The 24,564-nt window shown below is 40.3% G+C and overlaps 1 protein-coding gene across 2 annotated transcripts in view; it reads left to right on the top strand.

Moving 5' to 3' along the window:
- Window positions 1-24,564, top strand: part of DOCK2 (dedicator of cytokinesis 2) — a 471,688-nt gene that overhangs the window by 29,598 nt on the left and 417,526 nt on the right. For both annotated transcript variants that reach the window (XM_072145916.1, XM_072145917.1), the window contains exon 3: window positions 21,396-21,436. In XM_072145916.1, coding sequence (XP_072002017.1) covers window positions 21,396-21,436 — 41 coding nt within the window. The remainder of the gene's footprint in view (window positions 1-21,395; window positions 21,437-24,564) is intronic.

The following is a 24,564-nucleotide window of genomic DNA, read 5'->3' as shown; positions in this document are numbered from 1 at the left end:
GCAGTGATAGCTGACTTTGTTGAACTTTCTCCCCTCTACCTACTGCATCTCTGGAGCTCAGCCTTAGTGGTTTTGGGGCTCTTCTTTACTTCTCTCACCAAGGCTCTTCTCTCATGATTGCTTAGTTTGGCTAAATGGCAAAGTTGCGGAAGAGTTGTGGTCTTCCCAAACTTCTTCCATTTAAGGATTATGGAGGCCAATGTACTCTAAGAAACCTTGAGTTCTGAAGAAATTCTTTTGTAACCTTGGCCAGACCTCATGATTGCTCTCACATGCACTGTGAGCTGTGTGGTGCCATATAGACGTGTGTGTCTTTCCTAATGAAGTCCAATCAGTTTAATTAAACACAGCTGGACTCCAATGAGGATCAGAAGCAAATGGACAGCATGTGAGTTAAATATGAGTGGCACAGCAAAGGGTCTGAATACTTATGACCATGTGATATTTCAGACCATGTGATATTTCAGTTTTTCTTGTTTAATAAATTAGCAAAAATAATTAGCAAAAATATCTCCATTTGTTTTTTTTTAATATGGGGCGAAGAGTGTGCGTTAATGAGCAAAATTAGAACTTTTTTGATCATAGCAATTGGCAGCAATGAAACAAACAGTGAAACATTTAAAGGGGCCTGAATACTTTCCATACCCACTGTATGTGAGGCTATTCCTGAACCTTTGTAGACAAAAAAAATCACCTACCAAAAATTTAGAGGCCTTCCTTAAGTAGATTAATCACCATGATATAATGTGTGTTTGGGAATGATATAGAGTTTCAGTCTCACTGGTGGAGAAAACACTGAACAGTCTCACATGCTTTAATGAAAGGTGACTTTCCACTTTACTGCATTGACAAATCTTATAAATTGTTATGAGCTGTTGGTATTGTTTTATAACAAACAGCAGCAACTGAATAGTGTCACAATGGGGAAGGCAAGATTGAAATTTAACATCAGGTTTAATCACGTAATGCCCTTTTTGGCTAAGTATGCCACGCTGTTATTAATTCTCTATGGCAAATTACTCTTAAGTGGCATTAAATGGAAGGTTTCATCGTGGGGATATTTTATCAGGGATTTTTTATTCTCCAGGTTTTAAAAGGCACTTGCATAATGTTATTTAAAGGGGTTATCCGGGTTTAATTTTTTTTTTATGGCCGGGGTGGGGAGGGATAATTAAACATAATAAACATGGACTTACCTCCTCCGGCGCCGCTGATGTCCCGCGCCGCGGTCACTTCGATCCGTGCCCCTGTAAACAAACGGGCACGGAAGCCGCGCACAGGGAGCTTCCGGTCCACGATGTGGACGGCTCCTCCCATGCGTCCCTATCTCTCAGCGTTGTAAGCGCTGAGAGATGGTGCGCATGGGAGCTTCCAGCCGGCCGGAAGCTCCCTGTGCGCCGGTGTAATGAAACCGGCGCACAGAGAAGACGGGCCGCGGCGCGGGACATCGGCAGCACCGGAGGAGGTAAGTACATGTTTATTATGTTTAATTATCCCTCCCCACCCCGGCCATAAAAAAAAATTAAACCCGGATAACCCCTTTAAAGGACGCTTGCATGAGAATATTTAAAGGAATTGTCCAGTTTTAGAGCATTTTGGCTGGTACATGCAACTTAAACAACCCACATTTATCAAAAAACAGAGCAAACTGCATTATGTGCAGGTTGCCCGTGAAGTGTGCAGATTCAGGAATTGTTCTTCATGAATCTGGCACCCCCTGCACTGCTCAGGAACATTGAACCTTTTTTTTTTTTTGGCAAACTTTGTTCATGCTGCAGAATTGTAGCGCATGGTCGGACTAAGCAGTACTTAGCTCCTTTTGGTGAACATTTTTTCTGTCTTGTCAGAAACAGAACTGGCGCAGTTATAAACACATGTTTCATGTTCTTTCTAGTTCAAAGTTACACAGAAAACACTTTCATAAAATGTAACTATTCTTTAGGCATTATTCAACATACCTGGCCTCTGTTTAACTCCTGGTGACCCTTTTCTCTTATAGGTCCCATAATCAAGTTTGTGTTAAAATAGCTGCAAGGTATTTAGGGAAGCAGACAATTTTCCCTCCAGTGTCTTGGTCTAGAGTAGTGGTGGCGAATCCTTGACACTGGCGCCAGAAGTAGCATCGTGAGCCTTCTTTTTGGCCATGCGGGCCAGACAGGACTCCAGTTCTCCTTCTGCAGCCCCATGTGCCCAGGACATGCTGTGTTTAGCGCTAAATTAAAGTGACACATCCTGGGAAAGTGACACATCCCACAGCCTGGGACTGGGAACGAGGAGGTAGTAATCTGTGGCAAGGAAGGGAGCAAGTTACCCATAAATTGCCTTAAACTGCTGTATTGGCATTATGCGATAAATAAGTGGTGTTTGAGTTGCAGTTTTGGTTCTCGGAAAAAAAAAAATCAAAATAGAGTAGTCAATTTACAAACAATGAATAACATTCACTGAACCTAAAATCACTTTCATTTTTGTTTTTTTATAAAAATAGTTGATGCTCAGATATTTTGAGAAATGAAAAATGATCCTGCAAACAATAGAATAAATTGGAATGTGAATATTATATTTATAGGACTATGAAATCTTGTTCACCTAAGACACAAGCGCCCTGACCCTCCCGTTTTATTGCTGTGGTTATTGGATAGTTGTTTGTTTTCTCTTATTTTCTAGGTAATATCCCAAGGGCTGTTTTCTATTGAGCCTTGTGGTATTACTTAGAAAACGGTACGTGGGGATTTTACAAGCAGTTCCTTGTTGGATTTCCTTATAGAAAGCAAGGTCATTTTTTGAGAAAGCAGATTATCTGTTGTGATATGTTCATAGATATGTGGAAATTCTCAGTTTTGAAGAAGCATTGTTCTTGTTTCACTTTTGATCTGGTAGTTAATAACAGTTACAGAAGAGGTAGAAGAAAAGGGCATTTGCTGTATTTATGGTCCTGTAAAACCATCATTTTGTGGATAATTTCTATTCACATTCTTTTGGGATTTGTCATTTTTGACAGCAAGCAGCAGCTTTATTGTATCCAAATGATGGAAACCTTAAAGGAAAGCTCATACGTCCCCTACTATAGTTCACTGAAGTCCATTGGCCATTAGAGTCTCAGACAGACGCGTCAGCTCTTCTTTTCTTACTGGAATGGCAATTGTAGACATTAATGTCACAAGAATATTCATAGCTGCTTGTGGTGGATGGATGGTTGTATTTTTGATGTGACAGTTCCCCTATTCATTTCTTGTGCCAGAATAAATACAGCCTGGCACAGAGATTTTTATTGTTTTTCTGACATACCAGTTTGAAACTCCAGAATTCTAATATCTACTAAGATCATAAGGGCATGACTGCTCATGAGAATGAAGTGGCTTATTCACGGGGTTTTCCTGCATTGCTGTGCCCTGGCCAGGTGAATGGTGGTGGCTTCTGTTTCCTGCACAGTTGTGTGGGAGAGAAAACGGTGAAGGGGTCGGAGCACAGATTATGAGGATAGGTGGGGCTCCTGGATTCAGAAATGTAGTGTAATAATAATAATAGTTATAAAAATAATATTATTGATAATCTATAAGTAGGGTACAACCGTTTTTTACCATTGAATTCTAAAAGCTGTAGCTTTTTCTTTTTCCACGTTGTTCCATGTTGCCGGTTGTTTTACAAATTAAGTTGTATTATTTGCTGCTGTACCTATAATTTATTGATTCAATTTCAATTTTCAGGAGAGGATGAAAAAAAAAATCTAACATTTATTGTTTAATTAAAAATCTTTGCACCATTTACAGTCTAGCAATCTATATTGTGTTACATTTATTCTACAGGTCACTGTATATAGTGTTATATAATTCTTTTCATTGCTACAAATCAGGGTCTGTACCAATAAGCAACTTTTACAATCACTTTTGTAATTTTTTTATTTTTTTTTGCAAACTAGGTAACAAAAACAAAGCAAAGCAAAAACATGTGCCATTTGTTGGGTATTTGCTCTCACTAACCTGGTTAAATAAAATATTGTATTCATAGATGTGGGCATTATGAATGCAGCAATACCAAATTTTGGAGGTTGTTATTAATTTTGTTATTATAGTTAAATTGTTTGAATGGAGTGAAGTGGGGGGGGGGGCTCGTTTTTTTTTTAACTTTTATATTGCTTTTTTTTTTATTTTGTCCTAGGAGAGGACTAGATGTTTCAGCACCTTGACAGAATTTCTAATGCTTCAATGCATCAGAACCCTTTGATATTTGCACAGGGGTGCTGATATCGGAGGAATTGGGGCTGATTGCAGCGCAGCGTTTATCCCACGCCAGGCAGGGCCTGGTGTAGAAAAAGACGCAGCCGGCGACTTTTCACGTAAGTGCGCAGGCGCAGGGACAGTAACGCCCCACGCCGGCCCACTCCTGTCCGGCCGCACCCTCCGCTCGGTCGGCCGTGCCCCCCCTTCACGCCCCTTCACGCCCCTTCACGCCCCACTGGCGTGAAGGTGGCGCATCAGGGCAAATAATTGCAAAAGCTAGCAATAAGCTAGCATTTGTGATTATTTCAGGGCCTCTGCGCCACTGGCGTTGCGCAGAGGTCCTGATAAATACCCCCCATTGAGTGTGTATACCACCCATAGATTTAAATAATCTGAAATTGCCAAATACATGCAAAAATGTGTAGGGATCATAATATACATATAGAGTGCTCCTTTGTGCGAAAAATGCTTCACAGAAATATTGAAAGAGAATCAGTCCTCCTGACCTGTCTGTTGTAGTAAATTCTTGTTTCTCCCCTATAAAAATGATCTTTTAATCTCTGTGTTGTAGCATATTTCTGTTTTCCTCATAGAAGCTGAAGAATCAATTGAAAACTGGGTTTAAAATTTCTTTTTCAATGTGGCAATGTCCCTAATGGGATAGAGTTAGACTTTTTAGAGACACATCCTCCTCTTCCCAAGTATTAACACATATCAATAAGAGTTTAAAGGGATAAGGCTAATCTTTAAATGGGTTGCTTTTATTTAGTTTTTTCCCTCTTATTATTCTAGAGATCATATAGAGCAGTGATGGCGAACCTTTTAGAGCCTGAGTGCCCAAACGTCAACCAAAAGCCACTTATTTATTGCACAGTGCCAGCGCAGCACTTTAAGCAGTAATTTTTTTCTCCTTGTTCTTTGACAACTTTCAATCCTTCAGCCTCCTAAAGATACCAACCCAGTTGAAAGGAGGAGGGCAAATTCATCTATCATTGTAGGAAGTTTCTGTAGGAAGATTCTTTGAGTTCTGCCTGGTGAACTTCATTCTGGGGTGATGGCCTGGGTGCCCACAGAGAGGGCTCAGAGTGCCGCCTCTGGCACCAGTGCCATAGGTTCGCCACCCCTGATATAGAGTATTACCTCTTGTAGGCCATAAAAATTCATCCCGGAGTACTGTAATTGTTAAGCGACTAAGCCACATTATTACAGTGATGGATAAGGTATCCTATCAGATATTTATGACATATCCTCACATAGGCGGCGGAAGCACCCCATTCAAACATTTATGGCATATCCATATAGCCATAGAGGTGGATCCACAACAATCAGACAGCTGTGACACTCTTCCGCATAGCCATATAAGTGGATCATCACTTATCAGTCACTTATGACATATCCTCATAGCCATATAGGAGGAACCACAACTTTCACACATTTATGATATATCCACATAGCCATAGAGTTGGATCCACAGCTATCAGACAGTTATTACATTAGCCATAGAATTGGATCCAATCCTATCAGACGCTTATAACATATCTTCATAGTTTCAGAGTATTATATTATCATATATTTTTTAATATCTCTTGATTGAAATAAACCAGAAATTTTTTTTAAACGGGACCAGCCAGCGCCATTTTTTCAGAGTTCGAGAAAAAAACTGACTCCATCTCCTGGAGGAAAAAGATATTTATCAGAGGGACCGTGTCCTACTCGGCTGGCCCCTCCCTTCTACTCCTCCCCATGTCCCATGCCTCTTCTAAGCATGTCAAGTGACCAGGGTCATCTAAGGTCCTTTTTCCAACTTGTTTGCAACGTCTACATCAAGTATGTATCTGATCACATGGCAGTATTGTGGCATGATCACAGCTTGCCTCCATGGACATCTACTCCTCCCATGCCTCTATGGAGGAAGCTATGATTCTGTGGGACCAGGTGCATACATGGGGTATGTAACAGGAACAGGTTACAGTATGGAACAGTGTTTTAAAGGTATTACATGAATGTCAAATAAAACCACTCTCATGTGTTCAACAAATATTATATTAGTGTAAAAAAAATGCATTGTCAAATGAGAAAGAGCTTTGAATTTGAGAGTGCATTCACGCGTTCATTTTTCAGATGCAGTTTTCAATGTCCAAACCAGGAGTGGAGTGAAAAAAGAGGAGGAATATCTATTAGGGTAAATTTAGACGGGAAAGAATAAAGCATGCTCTATCTTTCCCCGTGTGTGCGGCTGTGCGCCTCTTTACTCTATGGAGGAGGGGGTCATCTCCTCCTCCTCTCCAGCGCACAGCAGTATGCCCACCCGGCCCGGTGGGCATATGGCTGTGTAACTGTACCTTAAATTATATGTTCTCACCCATTATAATCCACCTCTATTTTTGGCTTTGTAAACTGCATCTGAAAAAACTGAACATATCCTGATTTAAAAGCTTAGCTTCCTGACTTGAAGTGACATAAATACTCGAATGTGTCCCTTCCCATAAATCTATATCATAGCCAAGTCACAGAGCACATACAAGCACATGAAATCAGGTCTGCAACAGCAGAGCATAATTCACCCCTGTATTCTTGTGAACTGCATTATTTATAATTGGGTAAAACAGTGTTTCTAGCTGTGAGTGGTTCTTATTACTGATCTTGTCTTCTGCTTTCAATGGTTAAGGAATTTTTTTGCTCAAAGCTTATAATTTCATTGTGAAGAGGGTGAATAGGAAACTACACATATTACTGGAGGACTCATTCCCTTAGCAATGTGAGCAATGGTTTAATTGCAGAAGGAAGAAAGAAAAGCCATGTGGACCAATCTCAGAAAAGTATAGTAGTGTAAAATTAGATAACTGTATCAACCATAGCCAAGTGTTTATTAAATTTAGGCTTTGTCTGCAGCATATATTTTAAGTCCCATCTGTTTCATCATACCTACCAACCATCATCAACGGAGCCTGGTTAAGCCTCTGGGGAGCATGAGAGCGGGGTGTTACAGGCGACTGTACCTACCATCTTTTTCTCCAGGCTCCTGAGCGTGTCATTTAAACATATAGAAATATGTTGTAGAGGATGGTTTATAGATCTATGGGACTTGTTGTGGCAGGGGCACCAAAGGTTTGAAAAGTCCTCACTGACGACTGTATATGCAAAGTGGCTGTGTACAGATCTGAGTATAGACAGTATAGTATTTATCAAATCAATCAAGGGGTCCATAGATTGCAGCATTGAGAGAAGATGGGGGAGAGCCTTCAGACTCCAGCAGGGAGCGAGCTGGCAGACAGGACACAGCCCCGTCTACGATCATATGTAGGAGCAAAAGAAGACAGACTGGTTCTCGGTTCACAGATTTCACCGAGATGCAGCTGGGATTGGGATATTTCCAGGGTCAGAATCAGGAGCTCCCCGCCATGCATCCTAACACATCCCTGGTCAGGTCATACCCCTTTTTTTACATTTGCTTCAAATAGAGAGTTTGTAAGTTTATTTGGATGAAAGCCTATTGCTCACCACCATGTTCATAGTATCATAGTATCATAGTATATAAGGCTGGAAGGAGACGCAAGTCCATCAAGTCCAACCTTCAAGAATTAAATAAATGTTTTATCCCCATAACCCGTGATATTTTTTCTCTCCAGAAAGTCATCCAGGCCTCTCTTGAACATGTACATAGAGTCGGCCATAACAACCTCCTGCGGCAGAGAGTTCCACAGTCTCACTGCTCTTACAGTAAAGAACCTTTGTCTATGGTGATGGTAAAATCGCCTCTCCTCTAGGCGTAGAGGATGCCCCCTTGTCCTGGTCACAGGCCTAGGTATAAAAAGATCTTTGGAGAGATCCTTGTACTGTCCGTTCAGGTATTTGTACATTGTAATGAGGTCTCCCCTCAGTCGTCTTTTTTCTAAACTGAATAATCCCAAATTTTGTAATCTGTCAGTGTATTCTAATCCCCCCATTCCCCTAATAATCCTGGTTGCTCTCCTCTGCACCCGTTCCAGCTCTATTATATCCTTTTTATACACTGGTGCCCAAAACTGTACACAATATTCCATGTGTGGTCTGACCAGGGATTTGTATAAGGGCAGAACTATGTCTTTATCATGAGAATCTATTCCTCTCTTGATACATCCCATTATTTTATTTGCTTTAGCAGCAGCCGCCTGGCTCTGGTCACTAAAATTAAGTTTACCATCCACCAATACGCCCAAGTCCTTTTCAGCTTCAGTTTTACTAAGTAATTGACCGTTTAGAACATAATTATACTTTTTGTTTCCATGGCCCAAGTGCATAACTTTACATTTATCTACATTAAACCTCATCAACCATTTCTCTGCCCACTCCTCAAGTTTCCACAAATCCCTCTGTAATGCTAAACTATCGACCTCAGTATTTATTACTTTACACAGCTTAGTATCATCTGCAAATATTGAAACTTGACTGTGTAAACCCACTACAAGGTCATTAATAAAAATATTAAAAAGAAGTGGCCCCAATACTGACCCCTGTGGCACTCCACTGGTAACATCAACCCAATCTGAGAATGTGCCATTAATGACCACCCTCTGTTTTCTATCACTAAGCCAATTACTTACCCAGATACACAGATTTTCTCCTATTCCCAGCAGTCTCATTTTATATACCAACCTTTTATGTGGCACGGTGTCAAATGCCTTTGAGAAGTCCAGATATACAACATCCACAGCGTCCCCCAGATCCAGTCTTGAACTTACCTCCTCGTAGAAACCAATCAGATTAGTCTGACAGGACCGATCTCTCATAAACCCATGCTGACGCTGGGTTATAAGGTTGTGCACAGTGAGATACTCCAGGATAGCATCTCTAATAAACCCCTCAAATATTTTCCCCACCACAGCAGTTAGACTTACAGGTCTGTAGTTTCCAGGATCGCTATTTGATCCTTTTTTGTATATTGGTACCACATTTGCTATGCGCCATTCCTGTGGAACATAACCAGTCCTCAGTGAATCTTCAAATATTAAAAATAACGGTCTGTCTATCACCGTACATAATTCATGCAGAACCCGGGGGTGTATGCCATCTGGCCCCGGTGATTTATCTATCTTAGTGGTTGCGAGGCGGCGCCGTACCTCTTCCTGGGTTAAACTGTTGACATTATAAAAAGAATTAACATTATTCCTCATTGTGTCTTCCACCAGGGGATTTTCCTGGGTAAAGACAGTTGAGAAGGCGACATTCAGTAGATTGGCCCTTTCCTCGTCTCCTTCCACCATGACCCCCATGTTATTTCTAAGGGGACCCACACTCTCTGTTTTTAGTTTCTTATCATTTATATACTTGAAAAATAATTTGGGATTATTTTTGCTCTCCCTGGCAATATTTCTCTCAGTCTCTATTTTTGCGGCCTTTATCTGCTTTTTACAGGATTTATTTTTCTCTCTATAATCCTGTAATGCCTCATCGCTACCTTCACGTTTTAGCACCTTAAACGCTTTATCTTTCTCGCTTATTGCTTTCCTTACAAGACTAGTTAGCCACATAGGGTTTTTCTTGTTCCTTTTATGCTTTTTCCCATAAGGTATGTGTTTCTCACAGGACTTTTTCAGAATATATGTGAAAAAGTCCCATTTTTGGGGGGGGCTTTTGTCCTTGAGAGCATTATCCCAGTCTATGCCTTTAAGGTCTTCCCTTAGTTGCTGAAAATTTGCCCTCCTGAAGTTTAGAGTGTTGGTTGCCCCTTCACTAACGCTCTTAGTAAAGCGTAATACAAAATCAATGATATTATGATCACTATTCCCCAGGTTCCCCCCAACCTGTAGTTTTGATATCCTATCAGGTCTGTTGATAAGGATAAGGTCCAGCAGTGCCCCCCCTCTTGTTGGCTCCAGGACTAGTTGCGACAGGTAATTGTCTTTTGTTGTTGACAAGAACCTGCTACCTTTGAAGGACCTGCAGGTTTCTGCCCCCCAGTCAATATCTGGGTAATTGAAGTCCCCCATGATAAGTACTTCACCATGCTTTGAAGCCGCATCCATTTCACTTATCAGCATTTCCTCTGCTGCCTCCATTATATTTGGAGCCTTATAACAAACCCCTAGTAATATTTTATTTTTATTTTTCCCTCCTCTTATCTCCACCCATAGGGACTCCACATTTGCGTTACTGATGTCATCTCGCAGGATGGGCTTGAGGCAAGAATTCACATATAAACAAACCCCTCCCCCTTTTTTATTTATACGATCCTTTCTAAAAAGACTATAACCATCTATAGTAACAGCCCAGTCATAGCTACTGTCCAGCCATGTCTCGCTGATACCCACTATATCATATTTCCGTTCCAACATCAAGAGTTCCAGTTCCTCCATTTTGTTTGTGAGGCTTCTGGCATTTGTGTACATACACTTTATATGGTTTTCCCTGTCCGTATTCCTTTTGTCCTTATTCCCCAATCTCATTCCAGCCCCCCTTCCTCCCCCATGGACTATGACCCTTCCCAGCTCTCTATGTACACCGTCTATTTGCCCTGCACAAGTGTAATTGCCCTCCCCCCAGGTCTCTAGTTTAAACACTCCTCCAACCTTCTAGCCATTTTTTCCCCTAAAACAGCGGCCCCCTCCCCATTGAGGTGCAGCCCATCCCTACTGTAGAGCCTGTAGCCCACAGAAAAGTCATCCCAGTTCTCCATGAACCCAAACCCCTCCTTCCTACACCAACTTTTGAGCCACTTATTTACCTCCTTGATCTCCCGCTGCCTTTCTGGTGTGGCACGTGGTACAGGCAGTATTTCGGAGAAAATTACCTTTGAGGTCCTTGCCCTGAGCTTATGGCCTAAATCTCTGAAATCATTTTTAAGGACCTTCCACCTACCTGTTACTTTGTCATTAGTGCCAATGTGGACCATGACCGCTGGTTCCTCACCAGCCCCTCCCAGTAATCCGTCAACCCGATCCGCAACATGCCGAACCCGAGCACCCGGCAAACAACACACTGTTCGGTATGCACGGTCTTTGTGACAGATTGCCCTGTGTGTTCCCCTAATAATGGAATCTCCCACTACCAGCACCTGTCTGACCTTGCCTGTGCTCCCATTACCCTTCTTACTGGAGCAGACATTCCCCTGGTTGCTAGCGGCCATGTCTTTCTGCAGCATTGCTACCCCAGAGCTGATATCCCCCTCATCCGCCAGCCTGGCAAACTTATTGGGGTGCACCAGATCAGGACTAGACTCTCTACAACTCTTCCCTCTACCCCGCCTTCTACATGTTACCCAACTAGCTGCCCCCTCATTCTGCACCTCCATACTCCCCTCCCCACAACCATCTTCCCCAGAGAGTTTGTGCTCCAGGAGCAGCAAACTTCGTTCCATATTATCAATTGCCCGCAGCCTTGAAACTTGCTCATTTAGATCCAGAATCTGGGCTTCCAGATGAGCAATTTTCACACACCCCACACAGCAGTATTCCCCCTCGAACGGCTGTTCAAGGAAAGCATACATGGCACAGGATGTACACCGTGTAGCAATGCCACTTATGGAGTCCATTATTCTAATGGGGATTACAATATAAATATGCACAGAACGAATTTACAGTCAAAGTAACACAAAACACAGAAGTTACCTACTAAAGCCCCTCAAACTTAAGTCCCTTAAACCTAAGTCACACTTATGACACTGCACACACTTGGGATCAGTGCACACTCGCTGCCAAGCTCATACACTCGCTTTGCTAATGCTTTTTTTTAAAGTTATCGGCCACAAAAATCTGCAGAGCTCACTGCACAAGATCTGGCTGCAAACCACCAAACAAACTGACCACAGAAGTATATAAAGGCTGCTAATTAGATAGCCACACCCCAATATTAATTAGGCAGCACCTGTGACTATACTGTCTAGATAAGCAAGGTGAATGCCTCCCTATACCCCCCACACAATATACAGATTATGCAAGTAAAATACCTTTAGATCTACTTGGTTGCAATAAAAAACACACAATGAATATCAGGAAATAAAAATGTAGATGCACTTATCTATTTGTTGCAGGATCCAAAACGTACTCCTTCCCTTAAACCTAAGTCACACTTATGACACTGCACACACTTGGGATCAGTGCACACTCGCTGCCAAGCTCATACACTCGCTTTGCTAATGCTTTTTTTTAAAGTTATCGGCCACAAAAATCTGCAGAGCTCACTGCACAAGATCTGGCTGCAAACCACCAAACAAACTGACCACAGAAGTATATAAAGGCTGCTAATTAGATAGCCACACCCCAATATTAATTAGGCAGCACCTGTGACTATACTGTCTAGATAAGCAAGGTGAATGCCTCCCTATACCCCCCACACAATATACAGATTATGCAAGTAAAATACCTTTAGATCTACTTGGTTGCAATAAAAAACACACAATGAATATCAGGAAATAAAAATGTAGATGCACTTATCTATTTGTTGCAGGATCCAAAACGTACTCCTTCCCTTAAACCTAAGTCACACTTATGACACTGCACACACTTGGGATCAGTGCACACTCGCTGCCAAGCTCATACACTCGCTTTGCTAATGCTTTTTTTTAAAGTTATCGGCCACAAAAATCTGCAGAGCTCACTGCACAAGATCTGGCTGCAAACCACCAAACAAACTGACCACAGAAGTATATAAAGGCTGCTAATTAGATAGCCACACCCCAATATTAATTAGGCAGCACCTGTGACTATACTGTCTAGATAAGCAAGGTGAATGCCTCCCTATACCCCCCACACAATATACAGATTATGCAAGTAAAATACCTTTAGATCTACTTGGTTGCAATAAAAAACACACAATGAATATCAGGAAATAAAAATGTAGATGCACTTATCTATTTGTTGCAGGATCCAAAACGTACTCCTTCCCTTAAACCTAAGTCACACTTATGACACTGCACACACTTGGGATCAGTGCACACTCGCTGCCAAGCTCATACACTCGCTTTGCTAATGCTTTTTTTTAAAGTTATCGGCCACAAAAATCTGCAGAGCTCACTGCACAAGATCTGGCTGCAAACCACCAAACAAACTGACCACAGAAGTATATAAAGGCTGCTAATTAGATAGCCACACCCCAATATTAATTAGGCAGCACCTGTGACTATACTGTCTAGATAAGCAAGGTGAATGCCTCCCTATACCCCCCACACAATATACAGATTATGCAAGTAAAATACCTTTAGATCTACTTGGTTGCAATAAAAAACACACAATGAATATCAGGAAATAAAAATGTAGATGCACTTATCTATTTGTTGCAGGATCCAAAACGTACTCCTTCCCTTAAACCTAAGTCACACTTATGACACTGCACACACTTGGGATCAGTGCACACTCGCTGCCAAGCTCATACACTCGCTTTGCTAATGCTTTTTTTTAAAGTTATCGGCCACAAAAATCTGCAGAGCTCACTGCACAAGATCTGGCTGCAAACCGTTGAGGTAACAGAAGCTGCTAGTAAGTCAACTATGGATATTTGATATTGTCCTGTAGGTGTAGATAAATGTTCAGCAAACACTCCAAAAAGGAATAAAGAATTGTAAGGAAAAAATGGCAAACAATAAATTCAAAATTGGAGTGTGTATCTATATGGGATCTCTAATTGGAGCAAAGAGAGGTGGCCATTACGGTCGGAGAACACGGAGAGAGTTGCCAATAACTGGAGGTTTTCCTGAGCTGAAGAATTGAGACATAGAGACTACAAGAACACCTAGACTACAGAAGATAAAAGTAATTAAGATAATTCTAGAGTGTTTTTAATTTAATAAACTTTCTGGACAAACACTGTATAATTTACTACAGAAACCTTTTGAAAAATGTTGAATGGTTTCTGCTGAAGAAAGTCTTCAAGACATTCCATGGTAAATATGGCCCAAGAAAGCATTATACTGTTAACTAGCCTGTACCCTGTGCCTTAAGCTGCTTACTAGTCTATGCCAATTGTGCCAGTATTATATCTCTAGAATTCCAAATGCAGTGGAGGAAATGTTTCTATTACAGTAATATATTTAATATAATTTAGTCAACTGTTGCTAATGCTATCTCACTTAAGTCTAGTTTACAGTATTTCTTCGATTCTTTGTCCTTACTGAAATCTGCAATTTCATGCCTTTGGTAAGACCATACACAGCGTAGAATAACGACAGTTAAGGGCACATTGAAGAATAGAATTGATAAAAAGAAAATTGTTTTTTCATAGATCAAGAGATGTGTAGAAAACAAGACACTAAGGACAGCACACAGCTAATAAAATAGTGGTTATATTAAGTATATAAATCTTTAACAAAATACATTAAAATGTGTAGACTCTCAAATAAGGGAATAATGGCAAGAAAAAGAACAAAATTACCAGGCAAATTATCTCTAAGGGTCAAAGATCTTGATGATACTGATACAGAAGTATTTTTAATTGATTATAGGGCAGTCTCTTTGCCTGAGTTTTAGCAGTAATAAATTAGAAATAAAAAAAAAATTAGGTATTGAATTGTAATTTAGGATGCACTTGTGCAGATCCACCTCTACACTATTCCCTTGTGATAGACATGGCAGAGGTTTAATGATGTAATTTACAGAAAATATCTAGTAACAAAGCAATATCCAGCACTAACTATCTAGCAAATAACAGAAAGCACAGCTCCTGAACAATGTAAAAGCAGGGACCAAAGAGATGTTTTTAATTAGAATGTTACTTTAAATAATCATTTTCTAGTGAAACATTATTTTTACATTTTTTATCTATATGTTTTAACACTGACCAATAAACTGCATATTAGGCTGACACTTCCAGTTCTCTAAAGATCAGACCTAATTTAAACCACTCCAATCTTTTATTTTCCTTGGGGTTGTGTCTGTAATATATTGTGACTAGAGATGAGCGAACATACTCGTCCGAGCTTGATGCTCGTTCGAGCATTAGCGTACTCGAAACTGCTCGTTGCTCGGACGAATACTTCGCCCGCTCGAGAAAATGGCAGCTCCCGCCGTTTTGCTTTTTGGCGGCCAGAAACAGAGCCAATCACAAGCCAGGAGACTCTGCATTCCACCCAGCATGACGTGGTCCCTTACACGTCGATAGCAGTGGTTGGCTGGCCAGATCAGGTGACCCTGGGATAGACTAGCCGCTGCCCGCGCTGCTCGGATCATTCTGTGTCTGGATGCCGCTAGGGAGAGAGCTGCTGCTGGTCAGGGAAAGCGTTAGGGTGTTCTATTAGAATAGTGTTAGGCAGGAGTGATTCAACAAGAACCCAACAGCCCTTCTTAGGGCTACAATAACGTTATACTTTTTTTTTTTTTGTTTGCTTGTGGCTGGGCTTGCTGGCACTAGTAGTGCAGCTAGTACCATATTGTGAGGAATTTGCAGGGGGACTTGCTACCGTTGTGTTTAGCTCTTAGTGACACACATATCCACCTCAAACACCAAAGTGGGAAAATTTATTAGGGGTTTGATTTCAATTAGGCACAGTCTGCTGATTTATTTTTTATTTTACGTTTATTTTTTCATAACTCAGCGTCATCTCATCTGGCATAGCATTGTGCTTTCATACTTGGCTAGAAAATAGCCATAGGAGAATCAAAACGGCTTACTTACGCCTACAATAGCGTTATATATATTTTATTTCTGGTTGATCTGCTGGTGGCTGTCCTTGCTGCAGTGCATCTACTACCAAATTGTGAGGAATTTGTAGTGAGACTTGCGACCGTTGTGTTTAGCGCTTAGTGACGCACATATCCATCGCAAAGACCGAAGTGGGAAAATTTATTAGGGGTTGGATTTCAATTAGGCACAGTCTGGCAGTTTCTTTTTATTTTACGTTTATTTTTTCATAACTCAGCGTCATCTCATCAGTGTGCTTTCATACTTGGCTAGAAAATAGCCAAAGGAGAATCCAAACGGCTTACTTACGCCTACAATAGCGTGATATATATTTTATTTCTGGTTGATCTGCTGGTGGCTGTCCTTGCTGCAGTGCATCTACTAGCCAATTGTCAGGAATTTGGAGTGAGACTTGCGACCGCTGTGTTTAGCGCTTAGTGACGCACATATCCATCGCAAAGACCGAAGTGGGAAAATTTATTAGGGGTTGGATTTCAATTAGGCACAGTCTAGCAGTTTCTTTTTATTTTACGTTTATTTTTTCATAACTCAGCATCATCTCATCAGTGTGCTTTCATACTTGGCTAGAAAATAGCCAAAGGAGAATCCAAACGGCTTACTTATGCCTACAATAGCGTGATATATATTTTATTTCTGGTTGATCTGCTGGTGGCTGTCCTTGCTGCAGTGCATCTACAACTAACATAGTTTTAACTGCAGCACCTTTAATCTACTACTAGTTCACTGCCTCCATACATGGTCCCCTTATCAAACGAGCTGTGTCAGGCAGAATTTTGGGTTGTTTTCATGGCTTCCATGTTAACTTTGTCGCCACCCTGCTTTGTAATCCACAAAATATACTGGCAAACTTTTATCATGTACCGATATTATTTGAGCGCTTCTTGCTCACCTCCTTTGGTTCCTCTCTGCCACCCATTGGTTTGAAGCCTGAGTCCATTTAGGGTATGTCGCCATGCCACTCTCTAGCCTGCCGCTGCTGCCGCTGCCTCTGCATGCCATCCCCTATAGTGTCAGGGTCAATTATTGGATGTTTTAGATGCTATCTAGCTTCATTCTGTCACTCTGTCATGGCCATGCTGTTGCCCATAATTTTGGCATAATGGTGCGATTAAGCAGCCTCAGAGGCATCCATGCATGCTGCCCCTGCTGTTTCCTGTCCATTTCCGTGGTGTTTCCATCCTTTTCTGAGGTTCCCAGGTGTTTGGCCAAGCTTCCCTGTGCAGAGCCTTGGTCCCCTTGAAAAATGCTCGAGTCTCCCATTGACTTCAATGGGGCTCGTTATTCGAGACGAGCACTCGAGCATCGGGAAAAGTTCGTCTCGAATAACGAGTACCCGAGCATTTTAGTGCTCGCTCATCTCTAATTGTGACAGATATATAAAAATAAATGGTTACTACTAGAGATGAGCGAGCACTAAAATGCTCGGGTGCTTGTTATTCGAGGCGCACTTTTCCAGATGCTCTAGTGCTTGTCTCGAATAACGAGCCCCATTGAAGTCAATGGCAGACCCAAGCATTTTTTTGATAAAACAGAACAGTAAAAGAACAGTGCTTAATTAAATATTCCAGATGTTTCCTGATGTTTTGCTTGTTAGAACACATTGAAATAACACTATTCTTCACTTTGCAGGTGTTCGCGAGTGTCTCCCGCTAAGTTAGGAGATGTTCGGAACATCTGGAATGTGAAGAATATTATCTTCCAATGTGTTCTGCACTTAAATGGTCCTGTATTCACAGTTTTTAATGTTTTAATTCTATTCTTCACTTTGCAGATGTGCGCACGTATCTCCGATCGGAAGACACGCGCGAACACCTGCAATGTGAAGAATAAAATAAAAACAGTCAAAACAGTCAACACAGGACCATTTAAGTGCAGAACACATTGAAAGAACGCTATTCTTCACATTCCGGATGTTCCGAACAACTCCGAACCTAGCGGGAGACACGCGCGAACACCTGCAATGTGAAGAATGGTGTTATTTCAATGTGTTCTTACAAGCAAAACATCAGGAAACATCTGTAATATTTTATTAAACAATAAAAACACTGTTCTTCACAGTTCTCCACTTAATTTAATGCTTGATCGCGAGTAGGGGAAATACTCGTCCGAGTAACGAGCCGGTCCGAGTATGCGAATACTCGACCGAGCAGTATACTCGGACGATTATTCTCGCTCATCTCTAGTTACTACTCTAATTGCTAGTATGAGCTAATTCACATATATATTTCTAGGGCCTTATCTTGTAAATGTTGGTTGCTTTATATTTAACCTGGGGAAGAGGTTGTTTCCACTTGGAAACTGGTTGTCATGTTTTAAATACAAACAAAGCTTTGCCCATCATTCATCGATTCTACTTATTGCGGGTGATTCATTATGGTTTTTCTGCCAGTTTTCTGATAGTATAAGCACTTTAATTTCCCCCTCCTCAACAGTTTTTGTGCCAATTTCCAAGCCACTTTGGGTGTATTGGAACAGGGAGGGAGCGGTATGGGCAGCGGACAGAGGCCAGTTCAAAACACGTCTTAATGAAATCCCCACCATTGCAGACTTTTTTTCTTGTTCTTCTCCCGTGATTACCCTAACAAACTTGATCCAGTTGTGTCCTTCCTCTTTAAAGTTGAATTTCTACATACTCGGTGTGCACTTAGTACAAATATATGCATTAGCACTACTTAAATGTATAGAAGTTGTTATTCCCAATGAGCACATGTAACTCTTTTCTTCTCTTTTCCTTTTTAGTAGCTCTGTTCTCTTTTAAATAAACAAATAGATTTAACAGACTATTCAGTGGGACAGGAGTGACTAAATACATCATGGCATTCACATTGTGATAGCTTTCTTTTCTGCATAATTAACAAATATCCACATATATTTAGATGAGAGTAGGAACGTCTTCTGTTTATATAATACATATAATTTACAAACACTCATAGGAAATGCAAAAATGTGTGTTGGCAATTTATAGAATGCATTTTACTGATTACCAGTATAAATTCATATATTTTCACATTCGTAGCTACTTCCAAATGTCTGCTGGTTGCTGTTGGCAGTAGGCAACGCTGTACCACCAGTTTGCTTTCAGACATATGACCTAATAGTCTAGTTCTTATACTGTGATCCAATGTTGGATTTGCCAATACAATAATTAAATACAGAGACCAGATGTTCTCTAGTAGGGACTTGGATTTTGACCTAGGAGTGATCCTAAATTCAATTTTATAAATTATGTTTAAATAAAATAATATTGCATTTTTTATGGTACTATTATTTAAAATTATTAAGGGATACTATTTGGCATGCAAGTTATGCATGTAACACTAAAGGGGTTTTCTTGGTTCCTATGTTAATAATAATAATGTATCATGTTTCTACAGTAGGAGTGAAAAATAGAGCGTGGCCCATATTGGCCACCTTACTGGTCTGCAGAGAGATGTACCTGCAGTGTGATGGTTGGCTAACATACTACTGACTAAATTTCCTGCTTTCATAGTGCTTACCATAGTGTATCAGCTGTCTTTAAGCAGTATAGGTAGTGTTGAGGGGACCCGAAACACAAAGTTTGGGTCTGTCCCTTTGACCTGACCCCTAACTTAGAAAAATGAGTCCAGGATAAGCTCCTGCTCAAAGCACCAATGGTGCTGCCTGTGTTTGGTGTGGCACTGATTTCGGGCATTAACCAATTGCTGGGAAAGCAGTGTTGGCGCACACGGCTGCATCAGTTTAAATGCACTTAACCCCCCTTTGCGCACTACGATGTTATAGTATGTTATTGTGGGATGTATAGTACTTCTGGCACCGGCTCCGTTCATGATATATCATGGTATATTACAGCTGACATTGTGCCCCTTACATCCCTGTAGGGATCAGATTCTCTGTGCCGCTTACTGGGGGATCCAAAACTCTTCTGGGCAGCCATGAGGTATGCCGAGTGCCCCAGGGCTGCCCGATGTCCCTGGCAGTAAGATCCCTTCCGGTCTGACTGTAAACTGTCTTTATAATGAATTAGTATTGTAGAGCCGTATAATGGACTTGAACCAGCAATCAGAGCATTGCTGCTTCAAGTTCAAGTTTGTATAAATAAAAAAAGTAAAAGAAAAAAAAGTTTAAAACATTAAAATAAATAAAAAAATAAAAAAGTTAAAAATATAAGCCCCTAAAATGTCACTTTCTCATACAAACTGGTCTAATGTCTATTCTTTGTGTTCTTTAGCTCATACAAGTCTCTTCTGCTTGTTGCCTTTTTGTAGCAGTAGTTTCCTATCAGCTATTTTACCATGAAGGCTGCTGCACACAGTCTGTTGCTAGAACTCTGTGTGCCATTGACCTGGTATCTAATCTGAGTTGCTGTTAACCTGCGATTTCTGAGGTTGATTAATTTATCCTCCGCAGCAGAGGTGACTCTTGGTCTTACTTTCTTGGGGCAGTGCTCGTGTGGGCCAGTTTCTTTGTAGCACTTGATTGAGTTTTTGCAACTGCAGTTGGGGACACTTTCAGTTGAGTTTTCCCAATTTTATGACTCACTGACCATCATTTCTTAAAGTAATGACGGCCACTCGGCTTCTTTATAGCCATAATACAAATTCTAACAGTCTCTTCAGTAGTATCAGCTGTGTATCCACCTGACTTCTGCACAACACAACTTATGGTCCCAACCCCATTGATAAGGCAAAAAAAATCCCACTTATTAAATCTAACAGGGCACACCTGTGATGTGAAAATCTTTTCAGGTGACTACCTCTTGAAGCTCATCAAGAGAATGCCAAGAGTGTGCAAAGCAGTAATCAAAGCAAAAGGTAGGGTTACTTTGACGAACCTAGAATATGAGACATATTTTCAGTTGTTTCACACTATTATACAATTCCTATTATACAATTCCACGTGTTAATTCATAGTTTTGATGCCTTCAGTGTGAATCTAAAATTTTTATAGTCTTGAAAATACAGAAAACTTTTTGAGGTGTGTCTAAACTTTTGGTCTGTACTGTATATGCACATATATAGAGAATTAAATTAAATGTGAATGCCCAGATGGGAATACTGCCTGTACTAATTAATAACATAGAAAATTTTACGATCCAGTGACAGCCACTATTAACATTGTGCAATGTACACTACCAGTACACATATCCAAGATAACCTCTTAATCCCTTAATATTGGTAGGTTGGGAATCTTTTATTTCATGTATATGAGCAGCTTAAGACATTCAAATATTTTGGCAATTTGGTTGGTAATACAATCTGTGTGAACAAATTATACACCTTCATACAGCAGATTTCTGTTATGTGAAATAAGAGACAGTCTGCGAGCATATCCCAAACCAGTGTACCTGTAATATTGGCTTTTTTTTTAAAAGCTTTCTCATAGTATTTTAATCTAAATGTGACATGCTATGAATTTAGGTTCTATTACTGATTATTTTGCATTGCTGTATTTATGAAGACTCATGCAGTTATTTCATGTGACCTGCACCCCAAAAACTCACCTTTACATATGATAAGAAGTTGAACTTCACTGCATGGAAGATAATATCATTTACAGTCTGAAAATAATGTGCTTTTTCATTCTCAGGCTGGTACAGAGGATATCTGGTAAAACAGAGGATGCAAGTGGTAAGATTAAATTGCCTCCTATCTTTCATTTGATTTATCACTCTCCTTGTAGAGAACATGACTGAATGTCGCGAAATGATTGCAAGGATTTATTTTCATTCCCGCTTGTTAATAAAAGATAAATAAATGAATGCTGTTTGCAAAGTTTAATTATATTTTACCTACTGAAATAAATTATTCATTTTCTGTAATTATTTCCCATTTCTAATTAATAATACTTTATCTGTAAATTAAGAAAATCATTTTATAATTGATTTTAGAATTTATTACTTAATAGCACAATAGCAAGGGTGTAACGGGCTATCTCAGCTAGCACATTAATGTCAAAAGGGCTGAATGACTAATGAAAGATGCGTTAAATTGTAGTTTTTCGGCCTTAGAAGAGTGACGCTATCATCAAACCAATTATATTATGGTATTTTAGCTTCATCATCCACTCAGGATGCAAAACTAGTGAAAAGTGTAACTGGTCCAATTGCTGTGGACAAAGAAATGGAACATACAATACATAATAGTGAGTAAACGAAAGGTGATATCCCTGGTTTCTTAGGGTAGTGAATGACAAGCTAATACATGAATCAATGTTGGCCAACGGCAGTGAAAAGAGTAATGACAAAGCCATTGGAGGTCCAAGGCACTGAAGGAGCTGATGATGGTAACAATGGTGATCTAGAACAGGGAATTTCATTCTTTACAATCAGTGTTCACTGGACATGACTAGCAATATTCAGGCTATGACACTAGGCTGGACACAGATTATAATGCTCTTATTATACTGTAGATGAATACAAGGGACAGAGCGGCCTGTGCAGTGTAGCTCTAATTGATATTTTCATATGCAGTTTGGATACACATAGCCTTCATATATTTCTTTATTCTGGCACAGATCCCAAATACCCTAATGTGATTAAGACATTATTGTCATCTCCGATTATGAATTTTATCACCACTTGTCATCAGCTGAAAAATAATTTGCTAGGTCTACATCTACCTGCAGACAGTCAAATACAATGCTGATTAGTACATTAGGACAGTCATGGGTACTGATTCATTTAAAAGTATGGCACATAGACGTGTTGTCTGTTTTCTGCAACAGACTATTGTCTTTTCCGTGTGCATCTTCCCTAGTTTTCCACATACTTTTCCTATTAAAAGTTATGAAAATAGTGTATTTGTGCAATACTGTACAGTGTGACTTCCATTTCATATAGCGGTCACATAATTTATCTACTGTAGCCTATTGTTGCTCTGGGTCTGTGAGGTCTTTGAGGTACTCAAAGAAAAGTAACCTCCATCTCTCTCCTGCCACATGCAACAATACAATCTAGCCAACGAGCTCCACGTGCATAGGGCAAACACTGGGGTACATGTGCAGTTTGACTTTGTATAGTGCAGAGGGCACCAGATTCAGTATTTCTGGTGCACGGAGCTCCCTGCACTGCCCCGACAGAGTACACCAACTTCTTTTGGTGCACCTTTAACTTGGCAGCTTTCAACGCAATTCTGACGGACTTTGCACAATAAATGTGGTGCGCGGTCCGACTGACCATCTGAACGCCTACTAATTTGTGCATTTGTCGCATGATGCCTATTGGAGCTGCACCACAAAAGGGTTGCATGCAACATAAATGTGGTGTAGACACTTCTTAAATACCTGGCAAGCCATTTGCACATAAAAGAGTGTGCAAAGTCCAACAGAAAACTGGCGTAAGTCCCTTAGTAAACGCGCTCCACTGAATTAGTGTGTCCACTGATAATGAAAGAAGCATTAGTGGAGATCTTCGTAAAATCTTTTTTTTTTTTTTCTTTATTTCCTCATGTTAGCAGCCGTACAGATAAATGAATAAATCTTTTTGATGGGTTTTGGACAACAGTCATTAGTCAGGCTAATTGAGAACTATATAGTCTTAAAGGGCTCTTTCTTAAAGTTTTTTTCTATAAACAGAGTTTCAGAGGAGATCCAGACAACAGGGACAAATTAAAGGACATACTTTATGTTCTACTGGTGGGATTCCCCGTAATCACAGAAACAGTCCCCCCTCAGTTTCCCAGGAAAAGGAGCTTTGGCGCATATTGCCCATCTGCATTTGATTTAATGCATAACCTTAGATGAAACAGAACAGAAATGGCCTGATCAAACAGTTAATATTTCTTTAGTTAATCCATTCTGAAACCGTTGATCAAAATAGATTTTTTCACTACATTTCATTATGTAACATTATTAATGGTTTAATATTAGAGATGAGCGAGCACTAAAATGCTCGGGTGCTCGTTATTCGAGACAAATTTTCCAGATGCTCGAGTGCTCGTCTCGAATAACGAGCCCCATTGAAGTCAATGGGAGACTCGAGCATTTTTTTGCTTAAACAGAACAGTAAAAGAACAGCGCTTAATTAAATATTCCAGATGTTTCTTGATGTTTTGCTTGTTAGAACACATTGAAATAAGACTATTCTTCACTTTAATAATAAATTTAAATAATAATAATAACTCGGAGCCGGCCTGCATGCGACACAAATCGGGCGGTGGGGGGGGGGGTGTTCGTCGGACAACCCGACTTGTTCGGACAAACCGCGGAATTTAAAAATCAAATTCTGTTGCAAGATCAGCACTCACATACACTGGGAAGAAGAAGGTGAACTCCGGGGGACCTCAGCGGGGCAACGACCCATGCAGGAAATTGGACACATGATCTTAGTGAATTGCGGCAGCTCTGAATCCTCGTCGGACAGTCCGGATTGGTGCTGTCTACGGGACAGGTAAGTTAATGTGCCCCATTAGATCATTTCAGATTCAGGTACTTGCTTTGTTGAGCAGAATAACAAACTAACTAATTCCTACTGTAAATAAAGAAGTAAAAAAATTATTACACTGGCTAAAAGTAAAATATTTACAAGACTATATATAGAACTTTAAAACAATAAAAACCAATACTGAATTGATATCATTACATTTGTATGGATAAATACTTATAAAACTAATGCAATAATTGCTTTAAAAAAAGGCCTGAAATTCCTTGACCTTGACTATAAAAGATTGGAATCAAAAGTGTTTGAAGGTTCTATCTGTTCTCAACAAAAAACAAGCCCGATACTTGCCAGAAAATAATCAAGTTATGTCTTTTAGAA

The sequence above is a fragment of the Engystomops pustulosus genome, chromosome 4 (assembly GCF_040894005.1).
Source record: "Engystomops pustulosus chromosome 4, aEngPut4.maternal, whole genome shotgun sequence".
Taxonomy (NCBI): Eukaryota; Metazoa; Chordata; class Amphibia; order Anura; family Leptodactylidae; genus Engystomops; species Engystomops pustulosus.
Note: the sequence above shows the minus strand (reverse complement) of the source record. Positions and strands in the feature narration are given on the sequence as shown.